The sequence below is a fragment of the Mollisia scopiformis genome, assembly GCF_001500285.1.
Source record: "Mollisia scopiformis unplaced genomic scaffold LY89scaffold_13, whole genome shotgun sequence".
NCBI lineage: Eukaryota > Fungi > Ascomycota > Leotiomycetes > Helotiales > Mollisiaceae > Mollisia > Mollisia scopiformis.
The window spans coordinates 442359-456954 of NW_017263593.1; the positions used below are offsets into that span (position 1 = coordinate 442359).

The window sequence follows — 14596 nt, forward strand, 5'->3', positions numbered from 1 at the left end:
TTTATGATGTTGGTATTGATAATCATTACTGCAAAGCTACTCGGAAAAAGCGCGCTTCTTGTCCCAAACTGCTTCTCGGCCAGAGACTTCCAAGTTTGGTGCCACATCAAACGAGATCCCACCTCACCTCGTTCTTTCAACGTCATACTCTTCAACAGAAGACAACAACCAAACGTGAACTTTAAAAGCGGTCTGAGCTCCATAGTTAGCCAAGTGCTTCTCCATCGTGAGCAAAGCAACGAGAAAAGCCAACACAATTGTGGTGTTTGAACAGAACTCATCGAATCCACGAGCCTGCACCATCAAAATATTTCCGCTCCATCTTTGACCGAATCTTTTGCACCATCTGGCTGACTTCCTTTGATTTCCTGCTGGGTAGCTCTTGGTTTGAATTTGAACCTCTTCCCCGTCCCCCACCTTTCCCAACTAGGAGGTTCTGGCGGGGATTTGGGACTCTGCACTTCATACAACGGATTTTTTGGAGTGGGGCCAAAGTTTCTCGTTTCCTTGTCCGAGATGTCCAGGTTTGAATCTATGCTGTTCGGGACCGGTGAGTGCTCCGAGTCGCTGATTATTCGACGTCTTTTGTGGGAAGGTTCAAGGTATTGAGAGGTACCGTAACTTTCATCTTGAGGCTCACCATTCTCGGTTCCTATTCTTTTCTTGGTAGTTGTGCGAGCCTCGTCTGGGAAAGGTGTTCCTTGACGTATTTCCTTCGAAGTCTTGCGAGGTGTTTTACGTTTCTTGGTACTTTTACTTGATTGTATTTCGTCAAGGAACTTTGGGCCTGCACCCGTGCTAAGTCACTGTTAGGAGCTAGAAATTTGTGGTTGCAATCAGACGTACAGTACGATAGGATAATCTGGATCCGATGGGCCCAGAAACTTGTCAGTAGCATCTGTCGACGTTAGCGTGTAGTTCTACTCAAGGGGAAAATCTACCAACCTATCAGCGCATCCAAGTGCGTTTTCTCATCCAGACCATCTCCATTACTATTGTCTTCTCCCTGCTCCAGCTCGATTGGGAGTGTGTCCACAGTATCTTCACTTGTCGTTTGTCTAACAGGTTTTGGGGGATCAGCGGTGTTGTCTGAACGCGAGCGCCGAGTAGAGCTGCTGTTGGAATTTCGTTGTCGTCCTGTATTCTGGAGACGAATAAATAGTTCTCTATAATCTTCTTCGTCTGTGGTAGATCCAGTTGATCGTCTGCCAGAAGCTGGATGAGGCTTTGCGGGTTCAGTACGACCTGTGTTTTGAACCGTATGATCCTGGCGTCGTGCCGTATTGCTAGCTGCCCTTCTTTCTCCAGACGTGTTGGGTCGTGCAACTCCGCGTGTATGACCTCCATTCGAAGCTTTCTGGGTCGTATTCGTGGAATCGGGTCGTGTCATTGTCCCAATTCCAGGAGCTAGGCGGATGGATATTCGAGAAGGCGTTGGACAAAGGCAGAACTTGAAAAGAGTTTCGTACTGAACAATCGAGTGAAGTTGGTATTGCGTGTATGAGATACTGTACGATGATAAGACGATGAAGTGACTGACGAAAGAAAGATGCGATGATTGCAAGAAGTGACGCGTTGTTCGTAAAGGCAGGAACAACCTACGGGGAAGGGTCATTTTGTACCAACTAGGAAGGAACAACGAGCATGCAGTATAGGTAGTCCGCTCTAGCTCATGGAGTGGAAAAAGAAGAAGGCAACAACGAGCCAACTAAGTAGAACTACATACGCAAAAGTGCTCGAAGAGAAGTGTCAAGCGAAGAAGTGCACTTTCACAGTAGTTGAAAGACTTCGGGCTTTGACAGAGCAGCACAAGCTCTTCCTTCGTTTACGACTCGCATACAGCTAGACTCGAGGCAGGAATGAATTAGAAATTGGGGTGAAGAAACATCAATGCTGTCTTGCTCGCTTCCTCAATTTGACATTCAGCCCAGTTTGCTGCACGAACCAAGCATTGTTCACTTTCCAGTCATTGAGCAATTCGACCTCGAATTCCCTCAATAGCTGTGGGATAACCTTGCCAATTTCCATAATGCTCATGTTCTTCCCAATGCATGTCCTGTTGGATTGATTGTCAGCAACCAAGTCTCCACTCGCCGAACACAGCACATGATGACCTGAGAAGTAACAAGTAAAAAGTAAACACTTACCTGCTACCCGCTCCAAAAACGAAGAAGCTCTTCTCCATCTCTGCTAGCTTCTTCTCATCGCTGATCAACCACCTCTCAGGCCAAAACCTCTCCGGTTGCTCAAAAACATTTTCATCAAAATGCAACACCCAAGCATTGATTCCCACCTTTGTACCCGCTGGTATCCAAGTCCCGGAAATGACAGCTCCCCCTTTCGGAACATGTCTCTCTAACAGTAATCCGACAGAGGGATGAATCCTCAACCCTTCTTTGATCACCGCATTCAAGTATGGTAGATATTCTCTGGACTCCTTGTATGAGATCGTCTCACTCAGTCGATATTCGTTGTCGTCTAGTTCTTTGACAAGGGTTTCCAGACAGGACGGAGTCTTGCAGAGGTGATAGATGATAGCCCGAAGAGCGATGGCAGTGGTGTCGGAACCGGCGAAGACGTTGCCTGAGAGGGCAACGACGACATCTTCTGTGCTCATCTTGAGAGGATCGGAGGAACTCACAGCAAGCCAGCGTGAGAGCATATCTTTACCGTTAGTGGGGGAAGATGTCGAGAACTTATCGATGTGAGAGCGCGAAATACGGGAATTGAAGGCTTTGAGGGTAAATTCTAAGACAGCGTTCCATCTTTCCATTTGCTGGTCAGCGCGTCTGGGTCAGCTCATATCCACTCACAAATAAAGATGAAAGCAAGAGGGAACAAAACCGTACCGGAAGGAATATTGGCAGCAGTGGATTTCCAAGTAAAATCTTGTGCCATGCCGGAACTTGACCAACAGTAACCGTATAAAAAAGCCCCATTCCAATGACTTTGATTATACCGTCAACATCGTCTCCCTTCTCTAGAAACCCAAGCTTTTTCTGGAAGGTTAACTCGCCTACTACATCGAAGGCGTAGAACTGTCTGTACAGCTTGTCAGTCAAGAAAGGAACAACTCTGTAAAAGACGCACAGCCAAGCACCCAAATCTATCGTCTTGTTTTTATCTGCAAACTCTCCCAACTTCTGCATAAATAGTCTCGAACAATCATCCACAGCATACTCCATCTCAAGTAAACTAGTCATGCTGTATGCATGCGCAACTTTCCTTTTCTGTTCTCGGTGAAAAGTTTCATCCGTGGTTGAAAACAAATTCGGTCTGGGTCTTCCCTTCCAAGAGAGTTCTGTCAGAGAAAAGAAGCCAGTCTGTGCATTTTGTCAGCATTGAATACCAAAATAAGAACCTAAGATAGTCCTTGAGAGGTAAAAACCTTTTTGAAGGTCCCTTTGATGTTATATATCTCAGGAATCATTGTTGGATCTGAAACATCAACCACGTCTGGTGCTGTCCTGACAAGTTTTCCGTATTTCCTATGCAGGTCAATCATCGTCTTATGCGACTGACTTTTCCTGATATTGTTGACTCGCCAGAAACTGGTCCAGCCCACCAACATTGGGCCAGGGATCTTGGAGATTCCATGACCGTATTTGTTGCGCAGGAGATAGAGAGCGAAGATGACGAAGACAATAGATATTGGGTACATTCCGAAGAACGATAAATCAGCAGGTAGGTAGTCTGCAGACAGCATTCTTCCCCGAAACACTTGGTACTATGATTTCGAGAGCTATAAGTTAAGAAAGAGGGACGCAGAAGCGGATGTGTCTCTCCAGCTCTATCTACCGACCCACTCCAAACACCGGTGAACATGATAGCCATTCTAGACACTCCTCCACTTTTTTGCTTACTTCCTTGAGGCGCTTCGAAAGAAGTTCATATGACTTGACAACTTGTTGTGATGCCTTCCAACGTAACCCAACAACGCCCCTATCATCAAGTAAGCATCCTACTCGCGGAAGGCCACCAATGGCAGTTTCTACGCCGCTATTGCTCAAGAACTCAAAAAGCCACTTCCTCAAAACTTGCCTTCTGACCGCATGACTACATACGAGAAGTGCTCGCTTATTCGAGAGACGATTCGCTTGCTCGGATAACCATCCTCTCTGGTTGCAACCAAAGGCAAACTGTGTGTCCGAGGCTTAAGAAACAAACGTGGGGAACAAAATCTCAATGGATAATTTTGGTCAAATGACTTCCATGTCTTCCACCAAGAACTATTCTTTTGAAATCTCTCCATTCATAGTTCCGTGCACGTATGCGGATCCAATCAATTGACATGGGTCATTTATAGTCCGGATAGTATAAGGCACAGCTGTCCTGAAGACAACATAGACTGCATCCTCGACTCGTGTATTGGCTGCTCCAAGCCCCAGATGACCTATGCTAATAACAAAAGGCACTTTGCCGAATTAACATTGCATGTTGACAAGGTATTCTGCTATTGCCTTTTTTGAGATGTCTTTTGCCTCATTCTCTTATAACTTTCCGGAACGGGTCGAGATATTCGAATTAAGCGAATCGGACGCATCGTCGAACCGGTATTCTTAATCTGTCAACATTTCTCTACAAGCATTATATCCCTTGAATCACCTGTGCGTAACCAACAAGAGCAGATTTTGGCTTTACGGAAAGAGCTACATGATAGACCCCAGGAAAACAAGCAACAATCAGAACAGAACAAGCAAGTACAGAAATATCTCGATGATAACAATCTTCGCGTAAGATGTGAAGCCGCTTTCAAAACCATTTGAACCAAGACTGCATGGGTTTCGTGGAAGATGTGCAACAAATTTCATTTCGCACACTATTTGAAAGATACCCATAGTAGACTATCCATTTTGGAGAAGGAAAGAAAAGAGAATAGAAGTCCATCTGAGGTTTTCTCCCGCTCGACAATACCAAATCCACGAGATTGCAAAGCTTTGGAGAAAATACAGCATCTTGAAATCTAGCATTTCCCATCCACTTCGCTTGTGCACTTCGTACACATACATTCGGTTACCCAATGTTGTAATTTGAGACTCCTCTCCTTGCGGTCCCAGTGTTCGTCAATGTCAGTGTACTCTATGGTGATCTCCTCACCTGACTTAATGTCCCTGTCCGCAATAATGCATACGGCAGCACTTTTGTCGACTATCCTAGTTCCAGGGCCATTCGTCGCAACAAGCTTCGCAGCGCAAGTTGGGAGATGCTTGACCGCCAGTTGCGGGATTGATGGTTGTGGGTGCATCAATCGCACACAACAATGTTGAGTCCCTGAGAATGACGCTGCCTTTTGGAATGTTTGATGTAGCGAACAAGTCCAAAGTGTCATATTCCCGCGGAACTTCAACTGAATTCGTGAGGCTGGATGCCGAGGCGCCAAGATCGCTGGACCGCAGTCGACATAATGCGCCGTTTGCTCCAAGTAGAGTATTGATACTTCTGATAAGAGTGGCACTTCGGTGAAGATATTCGAGAGGCATAAAGGGGTATTGTTGGCGTCCATTTATGGTGCCAAATGGCAACATCTCAGAAGCGGCTTCCGGTGTGCATCCGCGAATAGCTTCCAGCCATTGCTTGAATTTTTCGAGGGCAGCGGTCGAAGCAGCTAAGCCATTCGCGAAGAGCTCGTCCGCTGGATACATGGCTCCAAATTATATACACTTTTAGAGTAATACTGCGTAAGAAAAGTTCTGGCGGTAACTATACACACCTCTCGGCAGCTGTGGTAAGCACCGGTTTGGTTAAGCGCCTCCACCAAAATTTTGAAAGCTTGCAGTAATTGCACAATCAGTGCTCGCGACCAGCTCGCAGGTTTCCTTTTTCGCTAAAATACCAATTTCATCCATGTTGAGTATCGCAGTCGCAAGTCTCTGAGCTTTTCGTGCATCCCCTGCACCCGACTGACAGGAAACATTGTCAGTCGCAAGCTGACCGAATCAATATTGGGACTTGCTTTCCTCACCTCAGGGTACCCAAGATACAGAAGCAGTGGTGCTCTTTCCAACCAAGCGTACGGATTGTGTGGTGTCTTGGTAATTTGAATTGTGATCTGGACTACAGCTTCAAATATCTGTCAGCAAAAAAGTCATCAGCGATTCGGATAGAAAAACGTAGTGTGGTAGGAAAACATATATCGCGGAGAGCTCGGCAGTCGTAACCTTTGCTTTTGCAAATGTAGCACTCGGGCACTACAAGTTGGGATCCCATTTTCTATCCATACCTGAAAGTATTAGGTATGCGGTTCGTGTCACTTGTATCGCCAAAGAACAACTTGTGTGTCTGGACTGAGTGTCCAAGAGTGTTGATAAAAGTGTCGAGGAAGATGTGATGTTTGTGCAAACGGATTTCTCTGTTTGTTGTGAGTCGCGACAGGGGGTATGGAAACATTGCTTCATGTTACACCGCATACTTTGATACCGAGCCCAAGGCAGCACTAGGCTCCTACCAGCCACCATTTGCCTATCGCTTCCAGACTTTTGACTTTGTTTTGCAAGGATTGCCAATTTGCATGTTGTTTGTTGTACCGGTGCGAGAATATCAGATATTTGTCTTCTCTCGAGTCCGGACTTCCTCGAACCTCTTTGAAGGAAGTCGTAGTTACGAGTCGCTTGAGGACTTTGGCTTTGACTACGGCGTGGTTGGAGTGAAGATCAATTGCTTTCTAGGCTGCTTGAAGAGTGAGGGTTTCACTGGTACTTGCCGATCAATTGCTTTATTGCTTGGCTATGAAGATGATAGAAGAAAGCGTAATTTTTCTGACAGAGGAAGAACTCGATGAATTGGTTCAGTAGAGGAGAGTCTTTGTGTCCATCCCGAAAGATGCAACTGATAATCAACAGTCTTCAGTACTTTATACACACAGAGACGTTGACGTCTCTAGTCCCGGGTGAAGAGATGGGTACTTCTCGAGATCTCGTGAATGGATATGTAGTCGTGTTGTCGATCAAGCAGGTGTTGAAGCATATGCCGAAGACCCAGAGGACATGATAGGACAAGAGTACGTCGAAGTATTCCGAAGTGCCGTAACCTTTGCGGACGCTTTACGTGAGCTTGGCGGTGCCTTAGGTAGCTATATATCAGCACTCCAGCGTATAAAGCTCATGCACAGGGGGCTGAGACCTGCGTTTGATCTTGCCATTCCCTTCGACAAGAAAAGTTTTCCGCCAGGTCTGCCTACTGGTGTTCACAACCGGGTACCTACAAATATGATCATCACATTGCCGAATTTCTTTGAGCTTACTGAGCAAGAATCGTCATTCTCAATACCCACTTCCGTGGATATCGACGCTTTGGACGCCAACAAGAAAAAGAAGATTGCTCGTTGTATCAGTGTAGTCGGGAACCACACCCAATAGCTGACAATCGTCTGTCAGTCGATTCCGGACGCTGCGAGTAATGCAAGGCTTCGGAAAGAGAGGATGTGATGAGAGTCAGACGACCTTGTATCATGATAAGTTGACCGAATGTAGGAGGACCTCAAATGTGGGATACCGCGATGTATGAAGGTTCGGAGGACAAGGTAACGGTCTCCATGTGGCATTCGATTGGGGTGTGAGAGTTATGGTGACTCGAGGCTGGTAACGTGAGAAGACGTATTTCGTCTTCCGATAACATGATAGGGTATATCGAGGCAACTGTAGAAAAGCCTTGAGGCTTAAAGTGAGACTGAAGAATTCTCAGACGTCTTTAACAGAACCTTGTTGAGTCATAGCGTTTTGAGACAGGCAGAGAAAGAGAGTGGTTGTTGGCGCCACTTGGGTCGGGTGAGCCAATGGAACAGAATACACTTTTCAATACTTATGTACAGGCAGCTTTGGCCATCCTGAGAATCGATCAAACATTACAATTATAGTATATCAACAACCAGATTCAGCCCCATGAAAAGTCAGGCTGATGACCACGAAAACAGCTCGCAATCCCAGAATTATTCGGCCCAGACAGGTAACCCACTGTCCCTAATGCGCTGTGTAGTCATTTCGCAAAACTTCCTTTTCTTTATCAGCACTGCATCTTGCAGTACATCCCCTATGCTGTCTCGACAAAGTCTAGCAAACAAACCTCTTGCGGTTTCGAAGGGTGCAAGGATTACCATGCGACCTATCAATCTCTTATGGTCTTCGAGGAACCACTCAACAGACTGACAAACCCTGTCTGCGCATTCGATGGATTTTTTGTTCAGATTCGAAGCGTCGATTCCAGAGAGTGCGGGTGGATGTAAATTCGAGCGACGAGCATATGCCTCGATGTCGGTGAGTAGAGTGTTGAGGGTTATTTGGAGCATCTCGTGGTAGGACAGACCAGACGCATTATCCCAATTTGCAAAGGTAAAGGATATCGAGTAGACTTCGCCATTGCCATAAATATCCAAGGGGTCTGGCGATTTGGCTAATCGTGGTATATAAAGTTGGATCTCCTCATTCCCGTCCCGGACACGGTATTCCCAGTCATCAAAAGCTTGCTGCATAGCAAGACCTTCCAGGATGATATTATTCAATTGTGATTCTACGTACGTTGCGGAGTCGGCTTGCTGATCCTGTTGCTGAAGTTCGTCGAACTTTTCCATGAGGACTGGTATCCCAAAACCAATGTCGATGACAGTATGAAGATTCGAGGAGCTTAGTGGCTCTAAGCGCTTCCACGTAGGATTAATCCATTCTGATGAACTCAAAAAATTCGGTTTGCGCACACTAAGAGCGATTGGCAGGTATATCGACCTATACTCGTAGAATGTTCGGCGGCTTGATTCTGATTGTAGACCTTGGACTCCACTTGCCTTGAGAATTGCATTGACACCATTGAGATGGCGCATTAGTGCACTCAAAGATTTATTGGTCATCATCTATTTATTGTAAGTCTCGTACCAAAAAATCGAGGAAGAAGCATACCTCGTACATCCCACAAGCCAAGCACTTTACAAGACTGACGTCGATCTGATGTTGTGATAAACCTGATGGACCTGGAGCCAGACTAGACCGAAGTCCATTGATTGCCAGAGAGTATTGTTTCAGACTAGCAGTAGATAATTGAGCCTCATGTTGCTCAAGGCTGACAAGAGATAAGGACATTGCTAATAAGGAGTCACTGAGCATTTCGGAATATTCAGAAACTGCGGCTAAAGAGCAAGCTGTGGCTATCCAATTCGCACCATTCATTACTCCTTGCTCGGTCGAAAATTTGGGAAGCTGAGGTACATATCGTTCTCTGAGTACCGCCATCAATCCAGTCTTATTCTGGGATGCCGCCAGCGAATACCCTGACGATTCATGTAGGATGTCGGAGTTGTTCGTAACGATGACTGCATGTTGATTCATTGACGGTTTCTTCTTGGACTGTAACATCTGATTTGCACTGGAAGACTTTCGAGCCTCCGAGCTCGGTTTGACTAGAGCATTCCGCTTCCCAGCTGGATCTGTGTCATAGAAAACAAACTCGAGCTTCCGTGAATAGCCTGGGCATTGAAGCCCATGGTTTAAACATCTCCGGCATGCAGGTTCCTCACCACCACACTGTTCTATCAGCACGTGTAACTAAGGCTGCAGCGATAACTGACCTTGACCTTTCTTTGGCGACATGTATGACATCGTTTCACATGAGATCGACCCCCTACCCCGACCATGGCAGACGCGAGTCTTCAGCTCGCCGTACTTGTCAGCTAACTGAATTTCTCAAGGGTACTTTGATATCAGCGACATGCATCCAAGAAGCGGATATGCATCACAGTCGCATATAAGAGACAGAAAAGGAAAGCTGAACTCGCGGCAGACTTCTCCATTGAGTGTCATTGTGATGTCGTGCCTCAGACTAATTTGGTTCGAACCATTAGTGTAATTGAATTGCGGGTCGTTGAGCTACCGTCCCGGAAAGCTGAATCCGGAATGGCTTCACATCTTGACGTAATGACGAGCCTGACGAGCCTCGGTAAAGCTGTCAGGGGCTTTCGCGAGCGCTTTGGTGCCTCTGGTCTGTAGTGGTGGTATGCTGAGGTTGTTCTGTCTCATCGTGTGCGACTCGTGATATCCAAGGCGACACCTAGCCACGGTTCGGGACCAGAAGGCTTGCGTAAATTTGTCTCGATTGTCTGAAGGAGAATAAAAGCTCTATCAAGCCGATGTAGAAGAGTAGGCCCACGTAAAATGCATTCTCAGTCCTTTCATTCGTAGTTCCAAGCATCTCCATCACCAGCCAATTTAAGCCGACCGTGTTACCAATCTCATTTTTGCGTTTCTCTTGCATCCATGAGCATACCTCGACTCGAGTCTAGGCGAGTAAGTTATATAACGCCGATGTCTTCTTGTTCTCGTCGAACCTAACATTCGTACTCGTTCCGCTATCGCCTTTCGCTCTAGCTGTTGTCATATCGGAGGACCCGAGCATGATGCTTGACTGGGCAACAAAGTCTATGATCGTCAAAATTGATGCTTACACCTCATCGAGCGAGACAACAAAAATTGAAATTTGAGAGAATCGCAATAGTATGACAGCTGGGGCCGTGGTTGATTGGGGATGCTGCCAACTATGACAGGTGGCACCATCCCTTGGACGGCTTTTTAGGCGCAATCTGAACCTCATATACATGCATATATCGAGAGAATCTGAGTTCTTGCACTCAATGAGCGGTCGTAGTAATAATGTAAGTGCTGGAGATGTTTTGACAAGAGAGGGGACTTTGAAAGACGTTGAATTTGAGTCAAGCACGTGCTACCTCCCGGACTGCGATTCGATCCTCTGATTGGTCTATGCTGTTTAGCGACTTCCTCCTTTCCTGTTTGCACCTTTCAGCGAGCCAAGTTCGTATTCTTCAATTATGGCCTTGATCCAACCCATCATATTCTCACCTAATACCGAGTGGGATACGAGTTTGCTCCGAAACTATTGCTAACAAATCCACCCCACGAATGGCGATAAGCATTTAAAGCTCTTATCGACCCCGCACTACATTTTAGCAAGGGGCCGTCGATGATATCAATGAGTTATCGTTCCACTCTTTATTGCCGCATTTTCTCCTCTGCTTCATCGTTTTTGGAATATTACTCGAAACCTTATTTATACTTATCTGGATATCATCTCCAGATTACATTTCACAATGGCGAAGTGGGAAGAAATTGCAGCAGATAAGAAGAAGCGCATTGCGGAGTCCATCCCACAAGAATGGCGTATCAAATCAAAACCTACAGATGTGTCTGTAATGACATATCCAAAAGAGAGTGGTATTATGTCTGCTGAAGACCTTGCTATCACAGAATCCACAGCAGTGGACTTGGTAGCCCAGATGGCTGCTGGATGGTTGACCTCAGTAGCTGTCACGACAGCTTTTCTCAAAAGAGCTGCTCTAGCTCATCAGCTGGTAAGGCTCTCAACTTTTGTGAGATCGTCGGCTGATAAGTATATAGACGAATTGTGCTCTCGAATTCTTCCCAGAGATAGCACTGGCACGTGCGAAATCGCTCGACGAAGCTTTGAAGAAAGATGGTAAACCTGTCGGACCTCTCCATGGGCTTCCTATTTCTTTGAAAGATCAATTCAGAATTAAGGTCGGCCCCAAGTGTCATACAAGCTAAGTAAATGCTGATGTTTCAGGGACTTGAAACTTCGATGGGATATGTAGCTTGGATCGGGAAGTACGAAGATGGAAATTCCATCCTAGTTGACCTTTTGGAAAAAGCGGGAGCAGTATTCTATGTCAAGACGAGTGTTCCTCAGTCCTTGATGGTCTGTGAGACTGTCAATAATGTGATTGGACGAACGACCAACCCACGTGAGAACTTCACTTCTCAAATATTGTGTCAAGCTGACTTCTGAAGGCAATAAGAACTGGTCATGTGGTGGATCATCTGGTGGTGAAGGAGCGATGGTTGGTTTCCGGGGCGGAATCATCGGAGTAGGGACAGATATCGGCGGAAGCATACGAGTGCCATCGGCGTTCAACTTCCTCTACGGTCTGCGTCCTTCTCACGGACGGCTGCCTTACGGCAAGATGGCAAACTCCATGGAGGGCCAAGAGACTGTTCATAGTGTCTGTGGACCTTTGACGCATTCAGTGGCAGACATGCGCCTCTTCGTTCAGTCTGTCTTAGCCCAAGAGCCTTGGAAATATGACTCAAAGGTCATTCCATTGCCTTGGAGAGGAGTAGAAGCAGAAGCTGTGAACGCAAAAATAGCTTCTGGTGGTCTAACTCTTGGTTACTACAATTGTGATGGCAATGTAAGTCTACAGATAATGCGGGTAAGGTGTACTGACACTAGCAGGTCCTACCCCACCCTCCAATCCTTCGAGGTATCGAGACTGTAGTCTCAACGATGAAGAAAGCTGGACATACAGTGTTCCCTTGGAAACCGTACAAGCACGACTATGCCGTTAACCTGATAAATGGAATATATGCATCTGATGGAGGAACTGACGTCTTCGACACCTTGAAAGAGTCTGGAGAGCCAGCTATACCCAACTTTGCAGATTTGATCAACCCCGATCTCCCCAAGATTGACATGAACGAGCTTTGGAGCGTGCACCTGAAGAAATGGGCATTCCAATGCGAGTATCTCGAGCAAATTCGCCTGATGGAGGAACAACTCGGGGAAAAAATTGATGCAATCATTGCGCCAATAACACCGACGGCTGCAATACGACACAATCAATTCAAATATTATGGCTATGCGAGCGCGATAAATCTTCTCGATTTCACCAGTGTCGTGGTTCCTGTCACGTTCGCAGACAAGAGCATCGATAAGAAGGCCGAGGATTACAAACCTATTTCTGAGATTGATAAGACAGTTCAAGCAGAATGTAGGTTCTTCAACGAGATGTCGAGACACAAGCTGACACTTCACAGATGATCCAGAAGCATATCATGGCGCACCTGTGGCTGTGCAGATCGTGGGAAGGAGATTGACTGAGGAGAGAGTTATGGCCATTGCAGAAGAGATTGGAAAGTTACTTGGGAATGAGATTACACCATGATTGATATTTGGATATAATTATGGGTTTGACATGCCAAAGATGTAACATAATTCCTTTGACTTGCAAGCTCTTTTCTCTTTCTATGTACCAATCTTACCTCCTTTTGGCTAAGCGAGATTCGGAATTGTAATTTGGGACCGTTCAGTTGAGGGCAGATGATTAATCTCTAGTTACTGTTAATTATTGTGAAATTTATCGTGTCTCTTGATAGCATGTGTTTCTGCAGCTATTAGATATGGTACAAAAGTCTCTCTGTAGTCTTCATCAGTAACGAGTCACGTGCAGTCCGTTTCCGAACACTTACCTAGGTAATCAGCTGTGCGCAATCCATTGCCTTTTATTTCTACACATTATCAATTCATGGAGATAATTTGAATTCCCGGAGTTATCTCAGATAGAATTGGTTCAGGCTTCTCGAATCGGAGTTTATGCAGCATGCCCAAGCAGGTTACCTTAAGCAATCAATCGTTAGCCGAATTAGTCAACTCACTGCACTGCACCCGATGCAATACCCAAATCCACTTGTTGACATCCAATTCATTGCAGAGCTGCGGTGCGAAATTCCAGCTTCCGTACGACACCTTACATAACCATGGCAAGAGCCAACCCCTCTTCAATGCCGTCTCGTCCATTGACCCCACACCTGACTGTATTATGTGCAGTGTTCCGACCTGCATTATGTCCTACAAATTCGTTACTCGGCAGGCCAAACTTGGGGCTCATGAACTATCAGTCTCGGACTCATTTTCTCCATAAAAGCTCCTAAGCACTCGAGCTTTCCTTTCTCACCTGCTTCCCTCCTTCCTTCATCATCAAACAAAAGATCAACTTCAGCACCCGTCTCAAAAAATGGCATCCCTCCCAAACACCACGGGCAAAACAGCCGTGATTCTCATAGATCCATACAACGACTTCCTCCACCCATCCGGAAAGCTCAACGGCCTAGTCTCCACCTCTATGCAAAAGACCAACACCCTCACTCACATCAAAGAACTCGTCGACACAGCTCGAGGCCACAAAATTCCCATTTATTACGGGCTCCACCAACAAGTTGGTGCCAATTTCATTATGGGATGGAATCATGCTACTCCGATGCAGAAAAGCCAGAGGGATAACAAGGGGTTTGAGGAGGGGACTTGGGGCGTCAAAATTTATGAGGGCTTAGAGCCAAGTTTGGAGAACGGGGACGTGGTTGTTAGTAAGCATTGGAGTAGCAGGTTTGTTTCCCACTTTCTTGCTTGTAAATGTTTTGTATTTAACGAGATAAAAGTTCGTTCCAAAACACAGATTTGGATTATCAGCTTCGACAGAGGGATGTCACGAATGTAATAATAGGAGGACTCACTGCAAACACCTGCATGGAATCCACTGCTCGATATGCCTATGAGCTGTAAGTTTGCTTCATCGTTGATATTTGGGAGCAATGTCTGACAGATTTCACAGAGGATATCATGTGACTATGCTGAAAGATGCGACCGCTGGGTTCACAGTCGAGGCAACAGAAGCTGCAACAGAGCTTATCTGGCCAATGTTCGCAGGAAGAGTCATGACTGTTGCAGAGTGGGCTACGAGCTTGAAATGAGAAGTATGTAGAAAGAGTGATCAAAGGAGTATATCCACATTGCACATTATGGGGATACA

General features: G+C 46.0%; 8 protein-coding genes across 8 annotated transcripts; 2 read left to right on the forward strand and 6 right to left on the reverse strand.

Moving 5' to 3' along the window:
- Positions 1 to 302: 302 nt before the first annotated feature.
- Positions 303 to 1390, reverse strand: LY89DRAFT_734392 (uncharacterized protein; the record flags this gene model as incomplete). The annotated part of the gene is made up of 3 exons (XM_018219904.1): positions 303 to 798; positions 847 to 898; positions 946 to 1390. 3 exons carry the CDS (start codon positions 1388 to 1390, stop codon positions 303 to 305), a joined length of 993 nt encoding a protein of 330 aa, XP_018070636.1.
- A 497-nt stretch (positions 1391 to 1887) lies between these two features.
- Positions 1888 to 3706, reverse strand: LY89DRAFT_748836 (putative cytochrome P450 pisatin demethylase; the record flags this gene model as incomplete). The annotated part of the gene is made up of 5 exons (XM_018221158.1): positions 1888 to 2056; positions 2148 to 2776; positions 2850 to 3042; positions 3091 to 3323; positions 3389 to 3706. The coding sequence occupies 5 exons, from the start codon at positions 3704 to 3706 to the stop codon at positions 1888 to 1890; spliced, it is 1542 nt and encodes a 513-aa protein (XP_018070637.1).
- An 810-nt stretch (positions 3707 to 4516) lies between these two features.
- Positions 4517 to 4862, reverse strand: LY89DRAFT_78972 (uncharacterized protein). Its single transcript, XM_018223286.1, has one exon. The coding sequence runs from the start codon at positions 4760 to 4762 to the stop codon at positions 4568 to 4570; it is 195 nt and encodes a 64-aa protein (XP_018070638.1). The 5' UTR covers positions 4763 to 4862; the 3' UTR covers positions 4517 to 4567.
- Positions 4863 to 5928, reverse strand: LY89DRAFT_78975 (uncharacterized protein). Its single transcript, XM_018223288.1, has one exon. The coding sequence runs from the start codon at positions 5501 to 5503 to the stop codon at positions 4964 to 4966; it is 540 nt and encodes a 179-aa protein (XP_018070639.1). The 5' UTR covers positions 5504 to 5928; the 3' UTR covers positions 4863 to 4963.
- On the reverse strand, positions 5623 to 6333 carry LY89DRAFT_78982 (uncharacterized protein). Its single transcript, XM_018223300.1, has 3 exons — positions 6159 to 6333; positions 5963 to 6060; positions 5623 to 5900 (listed from the first exon to the last, which is right to left on the reverse strand). Exons 1-3 carry the CDS (start codon positions 6205 to 6207, stop codon positions 5742 to 5744), a joined length of 306 nt encoding a protein of 101 aa, XP_018070640.1. The 5' UTR covers positions 6208 to 6333; the 3' UTR covers positions 5623 to 5741.
- A 1591-nt stretch (positions 6334 to 7924) lies between these two features.
- Positions 7925 to 9581, reverse strand: LY89DRAFT_669816 (uncharacterized protein; the record flags this gene model as incomplete). The annotated part of the gene is made up of 3 exons (XM_018213128.1): positions 7925 to 8839; positions 8886 to 9511; positions 9551 to 9581. 3 exons carry the CDS (start codon positions 9579 to 9581, stop codon positions 7925 to 7927), a joined length of 1572 nt encoding a protein of 523 aa, XP_018070641.1.
- A 1206-nt stretch (positions 9582 to 10787) lies between these two features.
- Positions 10788 to 13164, forward strand: LY89DRAFT_617419 (amidase). The gene is made up of 6 exons (XM_018210802.1): positions 10788 to 11344; positions 11391 to 11531; positions 11578 to 11755; positions 11802 to 12202; positions 12247 to 12781; positions 12828 to 13164. The coding sequence occupies exons 1-6, from the start codon at positions 11084 to 11086 to the stop codon at positions 12953 to 12955; spliced, it is 1644 nt and encodes a 547-aa protein (XP_018070642.1). The 5' UTR covers positions 10788 to 11083; the 3' UTR covers positions 12956 to 13164.
- Positions 13165 to 13466: 302 nt separating this feature from the next.
- Positions 13467 to 14590, forward strand: LY89DRAFT_646798 (Isochorismatase hydrolase). The gene is made up of 3 exons (XM_018211935.1): positions 13467 to 14172; positions 14226 to 14345; positions 14399 to 14590. Exons 1-3 carry the CDS (start codon positions 13805 to 13807, stop codon positions 14535 to 14537), a joined length of 627 nt encoding a protein of 208 aa, XP_018070643.1. The 5' UTR covers positions 13467 to 13804; the 3' UTR covers positions 14538 to 14590.
- The last annotated feature ends 6 nt before the right edge of the window (positions 14591 to 14596 follow it).